The sequence below is a fragment of the Hyperoodon ampullatus genome (assembly GCF_949752795.1).
Source record: "Hyperoodon ampullatus genome assembly, chromosome: 5".
In the NCBI taxonomy this organism is placed as follows: Eukaryota; Metazoa; Chordata; class Mammalia; order Artiodactyla; family Ziphiidae; genus Hyperoodon; species Hyperoodon ampullatus.
Genome location: NC_136918.1, coordinates 84,799,465 through 84,819,065, shown reverse-complemented (window position 1 = coordinate 84,819,065; position 19,601 = coordinate 84,799,465). Strand labels below are relative to the sequence as shown.

The 19,601-nt window shown below is 38.4% G+C and overlaps 1 protein-coding gene across 1 annotated transcript in view; it reads left to right on the top strand.

Annotated features, from left to right (window-relative positions):
• GAP43 (growth associated protein 43) overlaps positions 1-15,872 on the top strand; it is a gene marked incomplete at both ends in the record, with an annotated part of 92,901 nt that extends 77,029 nt beyond the window's left edge. Inside the window, one exon of the mRNA XM_079704959.1 lies at positions 15,784-15,872. Within this exon, the coding sequence (XP_079561085.1) occupies positions 15,784-15,872 (89 nt within the window). The remainder of the gene's footprint in view (positions 1-15,783) is intronic.
• Positions 15,873-19,601: the final 3,729 nt, after the last annotated feature.

Genomic DNA, 19,601 nt, shown 5'->3' with positions numbered 1-19,601 from the left:
CTTGAGACTAAGACACTGCCTTATTCTCATCCTGTCTCCTAGAGATGGGAATCTTGTTCTTGGTCCCATGATTAGGGGACCCTATTGCTGGCTGACAGTCTTGCCCACATGTCCATGGTCTATCTATACTGGCCTCTTTTTAGCTGCTGTGTTCTATCAGTTTCCAATGCCTGTTGACTACCTTTGCTGTTGACCTTCTATTTGACTATTGCCTTTAACCATGTATACTTCAGATATTGTGTTATTATTACCCACCTGTCCTTCCTTCCTCTGACTACTACTGGCTCCGTGCCCAAGCTGTAGTAGTATTGCTAGTCTCTTTTCCCTGTGAGTTTGGCACATTTTTCATCAAGTATATCAGTACAGTACTTATATTTAATTGTTTTTTCCATTTCCTGGCCTCAATTGGAAATATGTGTTGCTGAGAAAGGAGAATCAATAGACACAGATAGATGCACATAGAGAGGGAGGATTTTAAATTTGGATCTCTGAAAGAATGATAAGGCCAATCTCATTATATTTGTAGCAATAGTGGTTGTGTGATGTCCAGTACAGACTGAGATATAGACTTGGAGCCAGGAGTAGAGTCAAGGATGTAGCGAAGTATTTGGCAGTAGAAATTGGAATTTGATGTATACGAGGCCAGGAGTCATTAAAGCGTGTGTTAAAGAAAGTTAATATGCTTACAGTGATGTATAGGGATTAACAATATGACAATGATAATATAAATGTGGTGGTTACCTGGTTATGGGGTCGGGGTCGAAGTCATTAGAGAGAATGAGTTATTAGATGCAGAGCCTGCAAAGAGAATGTAGAATTGAATCTTGGATTGTGTCTTGTTAGAGGATGAGGAACAAACACTAGACCTAGAATGGCCAAGAAAAGTGAGGAAACAGCAAACGCAGATCCAGAACATGGTCTTCATTAAAGATAAGAAAAAAGGAATATTTTAAGAAGATGTCAAAAGCAAAAATACACCAACAATTAAGGAGTTGGTTTTGTTCAAACTATTGCAATAGGGACCCCAGCTCCCAAGATCACAGTCTCTTGGCAGGGTGGCTTTTCCTTAGACTTTTATAGGCGGAGTAGACAAATTACAGGTGGGGTGATTTACAAATGAGGTTATTTTGCAATCAGGGGAAGTCTAGTCAGTTAGCTGAACAAGATTTATTTATCACGGGTCTACCTTGTTTCAAAGAGACAAAGAATTCTATCCTCATTCATGAAACAAAGAATAGAAAGTTCAAGGCAAAGGAGGAAAGATCGGTGTTTGGCCTTGTTACAGGTAAACAAGGGAGTCACCCATGAGTCTTCTGGAGCCATGAGAGAGAGTGGACAGCAGATCATATGGAGAAGAGTATTTTACAATAAGCCATTTCCTAGAGCATAAAAGGATGGGGAGACTTCAGAAAACAAAAGGTTGGGAGAATTTCTTAACTGCCCCTATTTTCTGGAGCATAGAGCTCAAGTAACACTGTCAAAAGTCAGAAAAAGATCAAGAGCAATGGTAAATGAGAAAAGGCCTTATGATGTGGATATAATTTTGAGGGAGGGGGTGAGTTTGAGGAGAGCACCGTTAGAAAAATGATAGAGTCGAAGTCAGCTCCTAGAGAACTAAGAGAGGTGAGGTGAAGAAAAGGCGTGATTTGAATTTATTTTTTCATGAAGTTTGTTGATTGAAGAGGAAAAGAACAGGTTGGTAAATTTCTTGAAGAAAGAGGCTGTTATCTTTGCATTTTTGGACTGTCTTGTACAAAAGAAAACGTATTGAAGACATATTTTGTTCTGTGTTATTCTAGAGGAAAGAACTCCATAAAAACTTAGGAGAGGTAGGGGTTAGCTGACTTCAGGAAGAATTTACAGTTAAAGCTGGAGTGGCCTGTTGAAGCAGAGTCTGCCTGTCTGCTAGGAGGATTCTGGGAGATTCCTGTATTAGGTGAGCTGTTGCTGGTGGGTCTCCAGAGCCCCTTTCTACTCTAAGGTCTCTGTATGCAGTCTGATTACTTTCAAATAAATAGGGTTTTGAAAGAAAGAAGAGAGTAGGAGGTGGATTCTAGACATAAGGTATGTCTTAGAAAATAGTTTTATTAGAGAAAAAACACTGAGTGGAGAAAAGAGAGAAAGCCTTCAGCAGGATGATTTTTCCAATGGCAGTGCTATAGGATGGGCAGGACACATATGGTTCTATGGTTCTATCTAAGGTAAGCTATAGACTCACCATGAATCTTTATTCTTTAACTGCTCATTGTCCCAATGTCTCTAAATAGCCAAGGCTATTACATTCTTTGCCACTAAATATAAGAGCTCTAAGATCTTCACTAAAAAGAGAGAAATCAGTACAAATATGAATATCACTTTTTCAATATAGTTCTGGTTGTGTTCCAGTGAGTACTATTGATTCTTAAAGCAATTTTTCATTCAAAGGCAGTGCCATAATTTGACAGTCCCTAGGAAGCCAAAATACACAATGAGTGCAAAATTAATTGTCCCAGCAAGAGATGGGGATTGCATCTATTTACCTGCACACAAGCATATAACACAAACAACTTTTATAGGGCTTTCTCATTACAATAATATATTTTTAAATTAATTTCAAAATTGAGTTAACCTTCTCAGTGGGCTTTTGAACACTCTGCTTTCATTGGGAAGTGGAGGGGGTGATAGATGGGAGAATGATATGCACTTTTATTTGCTCTTATCAGGACATAGTACCGATCTCTTACAGATTTCTAGGTATGACAGCATTTGTAGTAATTTCAGCTACTTCTGGACTTTCATTACCCAGCAACTCTTTAGTCACTGAGTTTATGAAACCTGCCATAATCAGTGATTACTATTCAGCCTAAGCCACCAATTTTAGAGGTCCCCATTTTTTTCCCCTCTCTATATAGAATATCCACATCACCTCTCACCAGTTGTGCATAATGTGTTGAAGTTTGATGCAACAGTAATCCTCAGCCCTGGTTCTGCAAGCCTCCAGAGTACCTAAAATTACTTCTGGTGGCTCTTAAAGTAAAATTATATTGAGTTTACCTTTTATTTCACAAAGGAGAGAAGGAATGGAGGGAGTGAGGGGGAAGGAGGGGGGGAACAGACTTACACAGTGCATTTAGGATTACTGGAGAGAGATGCCACTTAAAATCAAGCAGTGGAATTCATCATCTCCAAAGGTTGTGAGAGACATGGTGTTATGGGAGGATCACTGAATTCTCATTAGCTGTGAGACTTTGGGCAAGTCACAGAAATGCTCTACCTTCAGTTTTTCTCAGAGGGAGTGAGGGGCTGAGATCAGATAATCTCTAAGATCTCCTTCAGCTTTCATTATTCTGTAATTTTACAATTAGAAGCTCACTCCATAACAATATATACAGATTTTGTATTTTTGTCCTGAATTATGTGGTTTATCCATTTGCAATGATAAAATTAGCAAGACAACTGCCAAGTCTTTAGTTTTCTTTGTGCTGTGTAGATACAGCCATAAGGGAAAATTAAACAACACAGATAAATAATTGTTTAGCTAATCTCACTTACTACCCAAACACATCATGGTGAGACATGGCAAGGCATGAGCTGAATATGACTCATAAGTATAGCGCTTCTCTTTCAAAATTTAAATGTTATCCAAGCAATAGATATTCATATGTAGGAAAAATTTTTGGCAGCTGTAGTCACTACTGGAGAGACCCTTATAGAGTTAGAATTATTTCTAGTTTGGGTTTCTGTATTTTAACTGTGGAGTCAGATAATCAAATCATATAATCAAATATCAGATCATGAGATTTGGCAAATCTAGATCTGCTTTTGCTTTTAAAGACAAATGTTGAAAATATTTGTAATATTTTTTGTAATATGGCATATTAACTCAATATATGTTAAAACATTACAAATCATTGGTTGAATTTTTAAAACAAGTATAATCTAGAAAATAGTTCACTAACTTTCTCAAGGTCTGACAAACACAAATTACTACACTTTTGTAACTGATCACTAGATAAGATCTAGGATGACTCATTGTTGAAAACAGTGAGCATAATAGAAATATCTAAGGAAACAAAATTGTTTGAAATGGCTGGTATAATACCTAAGCAGCTTGTTTCGATAAATGTGAAAAACTTCAAGAAAGAATAGCTAAGAGAGTAGATTCAATGAAAAATGACCAACAAACACAATTAGCCTGTCCGACATTTCCTCATCTCCTAAGTATGGACCTAAATAATTAACATCAAATACATGCAGTTTGATTTTTAGAAAACTATTAACTTTCTCTGAAATGCAGGAAGAGGAATTATGAATAAACTTTAGTGGAGAAAAAAAATGCCAACTTCAATCATGTTTGATCAAGATTCCAAAAGAAGTATGGCGTTTCTTTGCCTTTAATTCTTGTAAGAAAGTGGCCACTTCTTACTCCATCTTTATTTAATCTCTTTACTCTTCAAGGTTTGCTGGAATTTCATGCTTGAGAAGTCCCAGAAACGAGACAGTACAGTGCATAGGCAGAAAGAATAACCCCCTCAGAGCAGTCTTCCACACAGCCCTAGGGATTTCTCCCCCCAAACATGCCTTGTCCACAGAGGACTGCAAGCCTTTCCGGAAATGGAAAGTTCTTTCTCATGATAAAGCTGAAAAATTTCACTGTAAATGATCATTTTCCTTAAGGTTAAGGGACAAAAAGTCCTAGGTTTCTTTCAAGCCTTGGGTTCAATAATTATAATGAATCAGGGAATTTTTCTTAAAATTGGATGTACTGTCTTAAGCCTGGATAATTGCCATCCCCTCTGTAACTTGCCTACTGGAACAAGATTTATTACACATCTGAGGGCAAGCGGTTCCTTGGTTCTTGCTCAGTCAGTATAGTAAATGTACTTTTGCTACAAACTGGGGGGAATCCAATGGAGCGAAGCCCAAGGATAAGGTGGTTTCCTTTGAAATCAACTGACTGCTATTTAAGTGTGAAATAGAGAAGATTGTCCTCTTCTGAAGCAGAGGCAATAGCAGAGAAGTTCTTGTCTTTTGTAAATAGACATTACTATTTAGCAGCCTTGATTCTTGCATCATAGAATCATGCCTCTCAAGTTTGGCCAACAGTCAGCTTTGCCCTGGTGATCATTTTTGGAATTTAGACCTTGACTTCAAAGCCTTTTTTTCAAAGAATTTTTTTTTTTTTTTTTTTACTCTACAAGCAGAAACTTTATAAGGAACAAACTCTGTCTCCCTTTCTCAGGATACTTGAAGAAAGTTTCTCTTTGGCTATAGTCTAAGAGTGGATACGTGTGAATCAGTGGAGAGAGAGAGAAGATAATTCTCATTTATTAGGCACATAGGTGAGCGAGGTAGTGACACCGTGTTAGGTTGTCTTTTTTTTCCTCTCATTTAATGCTCATCACAAATCTATGAGGTAAATATTATTACTTCCATTTTACTGACAAAGGATTAGGAGAGCATGGATGATATATATTGAATACCAGTATGTGAAAGCCCTTAGCACTGGGTTTGGCACATAGTAAACATTAAACGACGGTTAGTTCCCTCCCACTCACTTAATAATAATCGCCAATATTTATTGAGCAGTTTACTGAAACATGCCATTCATTATTAAGTACTTTAAATAATTAACACATTTGAGTGTTTTAGTAACCCCATGAGGTGGGTACCAATATTAATACCAATTACAGATAAGGAAAGTGAGGCAATAAGAGGTTAAATAACTCACTCCAAGTCCTGGTGTCAGAGATAGAATTTAAATGAAAATAGCTGGCTCCAGAACCAGCTGTCCTAACCACTACCCTGTGCCATCTAAAAATAGTGATGATTATAGTAGATATCTATTTTTTACATTTGGGTTTTTTATATCAGAATAATTTGTTATAAAATTAGAAGACATAAAATTAAAATGAGTAAAAAAAAAAAAAAGGAAGATGATGGAATAATTCTTTCCATGCCTAATGCCTATAAAGCAGAATTATATTATTTCCTTTTCATAATACAATATTTTGAAATTCAGACATACCTCTGCTATTTGGTCATGACAACAATACAGGTCCACAGTTTTTATGCTTGAGGTAATTAAGGTTTTATCTACATGACACAAAGCATATTTGGAATTGTCCCCTTTTTTCATCACTTTCGTCCCTCCTATATATATTAAACGCCTATCTTGTGATAAGCATGATGCTAGGAGTTGACGTTAATATAGATGCCTTGATTCATTAAAAAAATATATATTTGCCAGCACTTTTCTAAGCATTTGGGATTCATCAGTGAACAAAATAAAAAATCTCTGACTTTGTGGAGTTCAAATTATGGCAAATGTATCAGACTTTTCATTTGAGAAATTATGTCACAGTCAAGAAGACTAGAAAAGATACCACAAACTAGGATATAATGCAACGGATATAATTTCTATACAAATAAAGAGTAGAAAGTGATTAATTCCATGTAGGATAGGTTTGGAGGTATGGAAACAACATTTGAGCTGGGTCATGAGGGCTGACTAAGCCGCAAACCCAAATGATTCAAACCTTGAAGACTTGCTATGTACATTGACTAAGGAAATTGACTGGCCTGCCTCCCATCTCCAGTCCTTGATTTTTGGTTAAAGGAATAACTTTGGTCCCATTCCCCAGAATCAGAGCCTGAGAAGGGACTCTTGTGCGAATACTTTATTGGTGGAAATCCATAAGGGAATGAAGAAAGAAGAGAAGCCAGGGGAAGAAGACAGCAAAGTGGGTTCAGGAAAAGCATGGTCTCAGCCTAATCCCACAATTTGTGCTGAAGCACAAGCTGCATCACAGACAGAAATTGTCTGTGTCTGGAGTCACAGGGGGCAGAAGGGGCATGACCTCTCAGGCACCTCAGGTTGAGGTGATTCAGTTTACATCCCCCGCCCAAGGAGCAGGTGTGGGTCATTGGCAGCCAACACCTCCAGCAGCTGGGAGCTGGGGACATGAGCCTGGTAAAAGGGATCTGAGAATGTCACCAACAGCATCTGTAAAAGGAGCCTAGGACATCTGGAAAGTATAGGTAGGGATGTAGAGATGTTGAGAATATTTGAACAGCAAGTGAGGGGAGAGAGAATATTGAGAACTGGATTTTTTGGTATCTCTTTTTGCTTTGGTAGGCCTTTTATAAAATCTGCAGTAGTCATTATTTATTTTTTACTTCATTCACTAAAAAAAATCTTGAGATGTGAGTAATTTAAATTTAGCAAAATGGAAAAGTTCGCACTGTTAATTAGGACTCCTGATTTGGAGTTAGTTCTTGAAGACAAATACAGTGTGACTATCTTTTATACTGATTAAAGAGAACGGCTTCCATTTTGAAGTCAGAGTCCAGAAATGTATCTTCCTGATATAATTTAAGAGTCATATGCCAGACACTCCTTCCCCTTTTATTTTTCCAGTGATAGTGTTTTAAAAATTTTAAATGCTTTTAGGCAATGCCTGCTCTTACAAGGCCTCCATGGACCCTGCCACTGGATTTTACCTATGGCTAGATTTTCACATTCACATTAGCTGCCTGGCACCTTAGACAGTTGAGTTTGTAATGGCTTAGAGCGATGCAGCTAAGATTTTCTCCTAGCTAGATTCTCCTCACCTGGGATACTGTGAGGTGAAAGGGGAGATGCAGAGTTGAACTCTGGTCAGATGGGATTTTGAATTTTTTTTTTTTTTTGCGGTACACGGGCCTCTCACTGTTGTGGCCTCTCCCGTTGCAGAGCACAGGCTCCGGATGCACAGGCTCAGCAGCCATGGCTCATGGGCCCAGCCACTCCGTGGCATGTGGGATCTTCCCGGACCGGGGCACGAACCCATGTCCCCTGAATCGGCAGGCGGACTCTCAACCACTGCGCCACCAGGGAAGCCCGGGATTTTGAATTTTTTAATATATTTATAATCTACAGAAGAGGTAAGACAATTTTTAGGCTGAACTTCTTCGGATAGTCACTACTAGCAACACACTATATCACAACATCACTTCTCTATCCCTGACACAGCCCTTCTCAAAATGTCTCAGTGTCATAGGAGCCTTCAATGTACTGACTCCCCATTCCTCCACTCCTCCCACATCCTAACCATAAGGAATGCCTCGGAAGATCTACAGATTCAACTGCCAGCTCAGCACAATTTAGCTGAGGGGAGGGATGAAGGAGTGAGTGTACTTGACTTTTATGCTAGAGTGGAAATACCCCCCCAAATTTTTATTTTTATTTTCAGCCTTTAAAAGTTGACTTATTCACTGTAATAATGATAAGACATCATGTTAACTCCATTCAGCTTTACATGTTTATCCCATCTTGTTCCAAAAATGACTTAAGGCAACTATGCAGGCCACATAAATTGTAATTTTTGATCTTTCTGCATGTTTCTAATGGAGGAAGAAGGTAGGACACTCATTTTTGATGGTTTGATAGACATTTTGTAGAGAGAATGTTTAAGATGTTTTCAAGGCCAACTTGTACCGTCTTTGACTTTTGTTTTAATTTAAAAAAATCCCTGGGTCATTTCTGTTTCAGAATGAAACACTAAATTTTGTTCCAAAGGTTAGGAATCCTAGATTCTTTCTCAATTTCTGTAACAGAGTAGACTAATTAATAAATCACTTGTATTCTTCTTTAGAGACTTTATAGGAACATTCTAGGGGAGAAGCCCTCTTAGTCATTTATCTGAGAAAGATGATTTTTTTTTTCCTGTGGGAAATTGCTTTTTTTCCTCCTGGGATGAAACTATTAAACTTGATGGATGTTTTTTACCCAAATCCCACAGGCTGGATTAAAATCTCAAAATACTATATGCTGCACTTTAAATTTTATAAAGTGCTTTTAAATACTTTCTTTCAATAAGGTGAGGCAATCATTACTATCCATACTTCTTACAGATTAGAAAATGGAGACAAAGGAAAAGTAACTTCTCTGAGGTCAGATGACTAATTGGTAGCAAGGCTACACAGAAATCAGCTTGGTCCTAGGCCGAAACTTTTGAGAGAAGTAGACTTGTATATGTATGTTTCAGATATCACTGGGACCTCGCCTCTGAATTTTCTCCTTGGTTAGGTTTTTGTTTGCTACTCTTTGAAATCCTCAAGTGAGTAGTGTGATAAGCAATAGGATTATTTGCTTTCAAAGTCTCAGAAAGCACTGAGTGGGAGCATAGGTGATACTTGCACCACTCTGCTGACACAAAATGCTGTATACTGTCTCAGTGATTTGAGAGGGACTTGAAATGGAAAACATGGTAAAAATGAAAAACAAAAAATAGCAAAAAGTGACCACCCAAAGCCATGATCCAGGCTCCAGACTGATATCTAATACACAGCTCAAGAGGAAGACCATGTAAGTAACAAAGGGACGTATGTGAGGTAGCTACAGAATGTTTTTTTTATTACTTTCCTTTGAGCCTTTGAGGTAATGATGCTTAATATTCAAGAAAAGTGAAAATCAAAAGGGAAAGGAAGCAAACAGCCCAGCCCAGTGGTGATTGGTAGAGTAATTGTGGGCATGGCCCCAGGATGATAGCAGCTTCTATTTAATCAATGTTGACAAGGCTGGGGAGAGCTGGGCAGGTCCCAAGAGGTAATGTTTTACTGGGAAATCCACTCAACCTAATTTCAGTAATGTAGGGCTATGGAGGGGCCTGGACCAGTGCCAGTAAACAGGGCCATTAGAGCTCAGTGTAGGCGATGGCAGCTGGGAACACCGCCATCTCTCCAGCAGCACTGCAGCCGGGCTGCCTGGCTGAGCACACAAGCAGCCGCTGCTGCATATGCTCCTGGTATTTGCTCACCAACAGAATGTGCAGACGTGCTATTCTCACCCTTTCGAGGAAATGAATGGTATGCATAAAGACAAGAGCTGCTTCCAGAATCTATTTCAGCAAGAATCAGAGAGCCAGTTAGAGGCACATATTTCAAGGACTACTGTGAAATCATCCACTGGGGTCCCCTACCATCACCCGGTTCCAAATGGATATAGAAATGACTTTCATTTTTATTGCTGTCTTAATGTGGTCTTGATCTTTCTTAGGACTGGTAGTTGTGGGTCAAGAATAAGAAAACTACTAGAGTTTTCCATATTTCAAAATTTATGAGATTCATTAGAGACGGTCAACTTTGCAAATCCAAGAGAAGTGGCCTAGGATAAAATATACCCCTTTGGGCTGAAGTCTTCTTGTCTAAATATTACTTTTTCCTTTATCACCCCTTCTCCCACAAACAATAATTACTAGCATATGAATTCCAAGAAGGCAGAGCTTTTTGCTTGATGTTTTCATTGTTGTATCACCACTGCACTGCATTGCATTTGAAATGCATGGCACATTCCCTGGTGGTGCAGTGGTTGAGAGTCTGCGTGCCAATGCAGGGGACACGGGTTTGAGCCCTGGTCTGGGAAGATCCCACATGCTGCGGAGCAACTGGGCCCATGGGCCACAACTACTGAGCCTGCGCGTCTGGAGCTTGTGCTCGGCAACAAGAGAGGCCGCGACAGTGAGAGGCCTGCGTACCGCAATGAAGAGTGGTCCCCGCTCACCGCAACTAGAGAAAGCCCTAGCACAGAAACGAAGACCCAACACAGCCAAAAATAAAGAAGTAAAATTAAAAAAAAAAAGAAGCCATTAGAAATGCATGACACAGTGTGTAGCATGTAGTAAAGGCCCAGGACCTTTTACTGAATAAATAAATGAATTAATGAACACATTTCTTTCTTCCCTTTTGAAGCAAACTTCAACTCTAGAACATGAAGAATACATGGCTTTACTGTCATGATGTTAATTTTCTCTTTTTAAAGTAACATAGAAATGATAAAATTCATGGCAGCTGCTAGTGAACATAGTTATTTCTAAGAGGTCTTTGGGCCCAGAAGAAGTAATGTTTTTGTCCAGGCTAACATGCCAAGGCTGGAGAAGGGTATAGCTGTTTATCAAATTCTAACATTATCTCTTCAAATTGACTGTAATTTTTGAGAATTTATTTAATACAAATAATAATTATTAAAATTGCTCAATTTTATTTTATTGAGACAAATTTTCCCCCTTTTAGACCAAACTGCTAAAACACATCATCAGTTTTTGTTTTATTTATTTATTGGGGGGCATGGTCTATATCATAATAAAATTGGATTTCAGGGTTGATTTCTGGGGTGAAGACTGATTTTGGGGAAGAAACCCATCCTAGGTAGACTAATAATGATTCCTAGTGAGGATGCTTGCTAGTCACATGATATATACACATAGATAGGAAATATATACAGTCGACCCTTGAACAACACAGGCTTGAACTGCAGGGTCCACTTATATGTGGATTCATTTTAATAGTGAATACTACAGTACTACATGATCCATGTTGGTTGAATCTATGGACGTTGGATGTTGGATACAGAGGAACTGCAGATACAGATGAACCATGTATATGGAGGGCCCACTATAAATTATACATGGATTATTTTCAACTACACAGAGAGTCGGCGCTCCCAACCCAGTTGTTGTTCAAGTGTCAACTGTGATTCACTTTGGATCTTTCTTTTCCTGTAATGCCTTAACCAAAATAACAGTATTAATGTTAGGTTTTCATATTTAATATGAGTAAAAGTACTATTCAGAGCTAAACTGAAATAGGGAGAACACTTTCTATTCTTTAACTTGATGGATTTCAGCTGTCACATCAGGCTTCCCTCATTCGCCAGCTCCGGGCCCATTTACTTCCCTCACTTGCTTTATGTCACTTGGTACTGAAAATCCCATTCAGTCTTTAGCTTCCACAGCCTCTTCTTAAGTAACAACTGTCTCAGAGAGAGGTTGAGCCTCTAGATGGGGAATGTGATTACTTATTCTAATTGGATCATGATCACTGGAGTGACCAGCTGGCCTCAGCCATTCATCCATCTTTGAACTCACCATGATGATCAAAGATTTTGCATAAAATACTAAAAAGAATACATATTAACTCATCTCTAACATTTACAAATTATGTAATTCGTGCCAGAAAGGGCCAAGACCAGATTTCATATTATTTAAGACTAATCAGAATTCTTCCCTCTATTCTGAACTGCTTTTACAAAGACCAATTTTTAGACTTCATAGTCTCCAGGCCTACATACCCGTGGACCCCCTGCTATAGCTCCTACTCTGAGCCCATCCACCCTTCTTGGGCAAATGACGAGCTGGGAGAGCAATGTAAAATAGATGCTACCTAGATGGCTCTGTCCTAGGTTGAAATTCACTGTTGCCATTCACAGACAGTGTGTTCCTTTGTCTTATTGTGCATCAGCTTCCCCGCCTATAAAACTGGGATGATAAAGGTAGCTGTGAGAATTAATCAAATGACACAGGTGCACTTAGAACTGTTCTAAACATGTTGGAAAGAATCAAATACGGTAGCTATAGCTAAACACTTTATACAAGGGGTCAGGAAAGTTACAATTTATGATTCTTTCCATAAAGACCTTCTTGACCTTCTCTGGTCGAATTTGACCACCTGATATAATGGGGAAACCTGGACAAGTAGAAGACCTAGATTTTAGTCCTGGCTTGACATGAGCAAACCATATGATTTAGAGAAAAATCTCTTTATCTGAACTTCAGTTTCCTCTTCTATGAAATGAGGATGTCCATTCATTCTCTCATTCAGCAAGTATTTATTGAAGGCCTTTCCTGCACAAGGTTCTGTGCTGGACATGGGGGATTCAAAGTTGTACAAAAGTAGATACTGTCATTACCCTTGAAGACTTATGGTTTTGTCACTGGGTGACCTTAGAGGTCCCTCTCACTGCCAATATTCTATAATTATGGATTTCATTGCCTATTAAATATTTATTACAAAAGGCTTAAACAAGAGCGAGGGTGTTTACTGGTTTTCTCACTTTTCTACTCAATACCTAGAAGAATGTCTGGCACATTGCAGGTGTTTGATACCAATTTATAGAACAACTAAATGAATAAATCATTATATTTCAAACACTTTGAAGCATTTGAGAGAAAGAAGCATTTGAGAGAAAGAATATGTAGATATTGAAGCTCTTTTAATAAGGAACAGAGAGCAATGACTTCCTGTCACAATAAACAGATGCATGTCAAGTTTCACTGTTTCTCCTGAGCCTAGGCAAAGAATGACAAGAGAAAGTGGGAGAATTTGGAAGGATTTAACCTGATTCCACTCCAGAAGTGGACAGAAACTGTGGCTATTTAAAATTATCTGGATCTTTTTTCCTTCTTTTCTCCTTTTGAATTGTGTTCCCTTATTTCACAAATATACCTCTGTTCTCACCTTAACCGACCTGATTTCACCTTTTCTCTTGAGTTTCCTAATCTCCTTCAAATCATACATAATAGCTCCCAAGTTTTTATTTTAGTAAGAGAGGTTTGAAGTCTTCTCTTGCTCCTGTAGTTAATCCTTCTGTGTTCTTCTAGACAGTTTAAATCAATATTCTGTTTCTTTTGCAGTTTGAAGAGGGCACTAAATATGTGGTTTCTTGGAACTGGTAAAAATGATAAACCACTGTGGGCATACCTGTAGTCTCCAAAGTTTGGGCATAGCTAGGGAACTAAATAAATTATCTGAAAGAATTGAAAATTACTACAAAAAGATCTAACAAATATGGAGGCTTTCTTCTGATAGAAAATTAAATGATCCATTAGCACACCAAAGTTCTATAATACACAAGGAACACTGCTGGTACATAGTGTATTATGAAGATCAGAACTGAGTTAGTTTCACCCAAAAATTTTTGTTGGAAAATGTGATCAGTGTGCTGGTTCTTCAAGAGTTAATAATGATCACCTTGGAGGTATCTAGTCTTAAAAAATTCTTTATGAGTAGTAGTAGATAGCCTCACTAGGATAACTACATTTTGAAAGTAACTTACAGTCTGTTGCAAATCCCACAAAATAAATCAGACTTAAAAACTTTGGTCAAAAACAAGTCATTGTAAGATAAAATGACCTATCATAGTTACTACTTACCAGACCAGCCTCATTTGATTCTTAAAAAAACACATCTATTTTCAAAACGATAAGCATTTTCTGCTACTGAAGAGACTTAAAAGAATATTATTAGATAGGTGTCCAAAGAAGGAATTCCAAAAATTATATTTAGCAGCAGTGGTCTTGTTTGGATATAAATGTTCAGCTTTATCTGAATATAAATATATAGCTGACTGATTTCAAAGAAACATACATTTTTATGAGCTCTTCTAATGGTCTCCTAAAAGTTCCCCATTTCTCTAGTGTCAACGTCTCTCAAGTCTTAGAAATACTTGTGTGAAAAATTGACCCGTGGCTGGCATCCGGGAACTTGAATTTTGAGAGGGTTCTCACCACTTCCTAACTAAGAGTGTTCACTGTGCCTAAACTCTTTGCACCAACAATGTGGTTTATGCTGGACATCTGTTTTCCTCCTGGGAGTCTGGATTTGGTACATGCTAGGTAGAGGGTGCCAACACAACCAGTCTCCAATAAAAACCCTGGACTTGTAAGCTCAGGTGAGCTTCCCTAGTCTATGACGTCTCACACATGTCACATTTCATTGCTGGAGGAATTAAGCACATCTTGTATGAGTCCATGAGGAGAGGACTCATGGAATCTTGTGCCTTGTTTCCTCCAAACTTCGCTCCATACAACCTTTCCCTTTGCTTTTTTTGGTTTTATATCCTTTCACTGTAGTAAGTGGTAGCCATGAGTAGGACTATATGCTGAGTCTTGTGAGTCCTCCTAGCAAATCACTGAATCTGGCGGGAGTCTTGGGGACCCTGATACAGGAGTTTAGTTTAATAACAGATGTGATGTCAAGGCAAATTCTCTTTCCATTAGCTGGCATACTAGTAAGCTGTCTGTAGTATGAAATCAGTTGACTGAGTTCTAGCAGGAAACCAGGAAGAAGAGTAATTAGAAAATCACCTCTTTCCTAAGGAAAAAAATGATCCTTTAAAAAGAAACAAAGTCTTTCTTATTAAGCAAAACACACTTACCCTATTGATAAGTGTACTCATTTGGAATGTTTTTGACTGCCAGAAACTAAAAACTACTACAGTGGCTTAAAGAAGTTAGTTATTTGTCTCACATTAATAAGGAAAAGTCTGAGGAAAAGTGTCCAGGAGTAGTATGGTCGGTCACAAGTAGGTTTTTTTCTTTCTTTCTGCTTCACCATTCTTAGTGTATAGTTTTTATCTTCATGGTCACAAGCTGACTGCTGCACTACCAGGTAGTTTGATGTCACAGTCATCAGGAATAGGAGAAAGTAAAGAGCAAACACCTCCTCTGGAGCCTTCCCAGGGAAGTCTGTCTATCGATTTGGCCATCACTGTGTGATATGGACATCCTTAGCTCCAAGGGGAGCTGAAAATGCAAGTATTTCACTTTCCAGCCTTTATAATACTAAAAATAAGGGGTGAGAGAGTTGGAATGGATGTTGAATGACCCACATAAAGTATCTCTCATGGTAAGTCTGACATTAATGCAAAAGAAATACAAGATCATTGTGGACCCCCCATGTGTGGATACCTTAACTGTAAGGCTGAGAGATTAAAGACCATGGTAGTTTCTCTTTAGTGAACTTCTAGCCCACGATATCACAGCTTTGTTCCTGAGCTCTTCCCTATGTGTCACTGAACAATTTCCTGGGGGTAAACTCTTCTGAACCTGGAAATTACATTACTGAGATAGCAATAATCTCTTTTTATCTTAAATCTTTTATGAAGTGGTATGAAAAGAAGAAATGCATTTCACTGTCATCTGAACAGATGAGACAAAACACTAACTCTGCTTCCCCTGCCCTAACCCCATCTGTTTTCTTCCTCAGAAGCTGTAGACGAAACCAAACCTAAGGAAAGTGCCCGGCAGGATGAGGGTAAAGGAGAAGAACGTGAGGCGGACCAAGAACATGCCTGAACTTTAAGAAATGGCTTTCCACATCCCCACTCTCCCCTCTCCTGAACCCTGTCCCTCTTCACCCTCTTCTCAACTCCTCTCTGAAGTTTCCCTTCCTGTCCTACTCACGTCTGTGAGTCTGTCCTCTCCCACCCACTAGCCCTCTTTCTCTCTGTGTGGCAAACATTAAAAAAAAAAAAAAGCAGGAAAGATCCCAAGTCAAACAGTGTGGCTTAAACATTTTTTGTTTCTTGGTGTTGTTATGGCAAGTTTTTGGTAATGATGATCCAATCATTTTGGGAAATTCTTGCACTGTATCCAAGTTTTTTGATCTGGTGCGTGTGGCCCTGTGGGAGTCCACTTTCCTCTCTATCTCTCTCTGTTCCAAGTGTGTGTGCAATGTTCCGTTCATCTGAGGAGTCCAAAATATCGAGTGAATTCAAAACCATTTTTCTTTTCCTCCTTTTCAATGTGATGGAATGAACAAAAAGGAAAAAATTCAAAACCCAGTTTGTTTTGAAAATAAAGAAATAAAGCAAATGTGCCAATTAGCGTTAACTTGCGGCTCTAAGGCTCCTTTTTCAATCTGAATATTAATAAACCATGAGAGTAATCAAACTCCCAGTGTCTCTGTGTTTCTGTTCCATCTTCTCATGAGTTGGTTTGACACACTGGGATTCTTACATTTTATCTTTGTTCTGGCCTCCCAGTCTGACACCAACCACCCTGACAAAGAAAAGATGGATGAAACCATAAGGCTTCAGTCAGAACCAATGGCGTAGGTCCTTGATGGGGCTCTTGGGCGCTATTTTATTTTGTAGGGCTGCTGTAACAAAGTACCACAGACTGGGTGGTTTAAACAACAACAGATATTTATTTGCTAACAGTTCTGGAGGCTTGAAGTGCAAAATCAAGGTGTTGGCAGGGTTGATTCCTTCTCAGAATTGTGAGGGAAGCATCTGTTCCAGGCCTCTCTCCTCAGCTTGTAAATGGCCATCTTCTTCCTATGTCTCTTCACATTGTCTCTGGGTATCTCAATAGCCAGATTTCCCCTTTTTGCCATATTGGATTAGGGCCCACCCTAATGACCTCACCTTAACTTTATTACCTCTGTCAAATCCCTGTCTCCAAATAAGGTCTCATCTGAAGGTATTTGGGGTTAGGATTTCATCATGTGAATTGGGGGAGGAGGGGCACAATTCAACCCATATCAGGCACTAAGACTTGCTTCTACTAAAATCACTTCAGCGTATTTTCATGACTTTCATGAGAAGTATCCAATGGAAAGTTATTCTAGGTTTTGCTAAGTTAAATAATGTAAGACATGCATAACTCTTAGAAAACCCCAGGCTTTTGTTTAGATAATTTATTTTTAACCCAAGTATTGACATGGTCCATTTAATTTTTTTCAGTTTATTAACTTCTCTTAGACTTATCCCCACACAAGGCAGCTGACAGACTCTTGATTAGTCATAATCATTGTTCCTGCCAATGGTGAGAGTATACAAAGGAAAGGTCTATATTTAGCACATCTATCCTTTTCAAATTTCCTTCCAGTTTCTGTTTTCTAATACCCTCTACTAGAAGGTAAACAGTTCCCATGAGAAACAAAACAATGTCCCTAAATCTTGAAGCATCTGATGTTGTTCTTTCTCCTTCTAAATTTCCTAAGTCAATCCTGGTACAAATTCTTAACAAGTCATACTCTGTCCTGACCCTGGTTCTCATAGACAAGCATTGCCAATGGACTCCCTTAAGCTTTCTGCATTCATCTGCACATAGAATTTCCCAACAAGGAAGAGAAAATTGTGTCAAAGCCTTCAAAATAATGAAGATCATGGAAATAAGTGATCTTAGGAGATACAACCTACACCTTGGTAACTCTGCTCAGCTTTGTGTGGAGCTGGTGCCCAGTTAATGCTTTGAAGAAAGCTGATGTCACATGAAAGATGAGTCCTTACTGGATCAAGGGGCTTTTCCTCATCACTGACACTAAATGGAAGAAGAAATCACAAGGAAAAAGGTCTATAAGGAAAAGCATAAAAAGGTCAAAAGGAAAGCATCAACATATTAAAACAATTAAAGAGTTTTGAGTTTATTCTGAGTTGGTATGATTTCCACAGAAGACTTTGCAAGTATCTGGGACTCAATTTTGTTCAAATTATGGTCTCATCAGATGTGAGAAAATGTGTTAAAAAATGTTATCCATGGGTTGGAGCCGTATTGGCAGGGTATTTCTTTAGGAATTGTTTTACCCCAAAGTTTTTTGGTAGGATAAATGCTTTCATTTCTTTCCCAAATCTACACTTCAAAGCAACATTCCTGTGACCTGACACAATTCAACTCCTTCAAAGTATAATTCTAAACTTCTTCCACTGAATCCATATTCATAGAAAATAATAGCATATGACCTTTTAAGTCTATATTAACATACACTGTTCAGTGGTCTTACTAGTTGTGTCAAAGTTGGAATTTTGTTTTTACTTATGAATATCTATTTTTATTTGATTTTTAAAATCTTGTCTCCTTAACAGAATTATAAAAATGGAGGAAGGCACATCAGAGAGGCTTGTAATGATCCTAAAAGACATGCCAAGGATAATTGCAGCCCTCACACTGGTACAAAACAATGTGACTCAAATATATACACAACACACACAAAGTCAGGTGATACTGGGAAATATAGACCATTCAAGATACAAAAACAAATAGATTCTAAATTCTGTTTAGAATTTGATGACTCTAAAGCATCTACATTAGGATTACTGTTTAAAAAATAAAAACTAGGTTGAGGACAAGTTAAAAATCCCTCAACAGTGACAAGTGATTCTTTCAGGTGGTAATAAGATCATATTCTGGGCACCAGGCCCAATATTCAATTTATAGCAAAACCATGGCCATGTGTGCATGAAGTAAACTGTTTGGACCAAGCTATGTTATTTAGGTCTAAAATGTTCTGGCATGACATAATACATTTGATCTCTTTGAAGATGAAGAGGTTTCTAAAATAGAACCTTTTATTCCCATTGCTCTACACACACTTTGCTCATCCTTCAACCTTTTCCACCATCATCCACCCAGTGGCTTAGTTCAGAAATCTAGAAAGCAGCCTGATTCCTCTTTTTCTCATATAACATTTAATTCATGAGCAAACCTGCTGTTGTTGATTCCGGAAGAGAATGAGGATAAAACTTGTGCCTGTTGTTCTGACCAAACCTATACTTTCCGTAGTTACTTTGAGGTGATGTAAGGTTTTTTGTTTTTTTAGTAGTAGTCTCTTCCCATATTCAGCTCATAAGAGAGACTGAGGGGGGATTACCAAACTCTCTATCTCAACTCCCTAGAGAAAGGCACACTGGAGCTCTCAAAAATGCATTATTTCCAACATCAGTCAGTCCCAGGAAAGCTGGTTTTGCAGTTGGCATGGAATCCTGAGCAACAGGAAAATCAGATTAATAATGATTTCCATAGAGCATTATTAAGATCACCACAAAGCCCATTAACTTTTTTTTTTTACCTTCCATACATTGGCTGTTGTCATGGAAACAGCTTCTGCTAAGCTGCCTATAAAAATAATTTAAAGATTGGTGACCCTTCTAGCTAAATGTTAGCTAATGAACATTGAAACTGTGGGCTTTTTTTATTTCAAAGGAACTCACTTTTTTTCCCTAGGGGATTAAAATTCATGCCTGCCTATCATGTAGGAAAAGGCTGCATCCACACTCACCACCTCTTTCAGTCACAAATTTA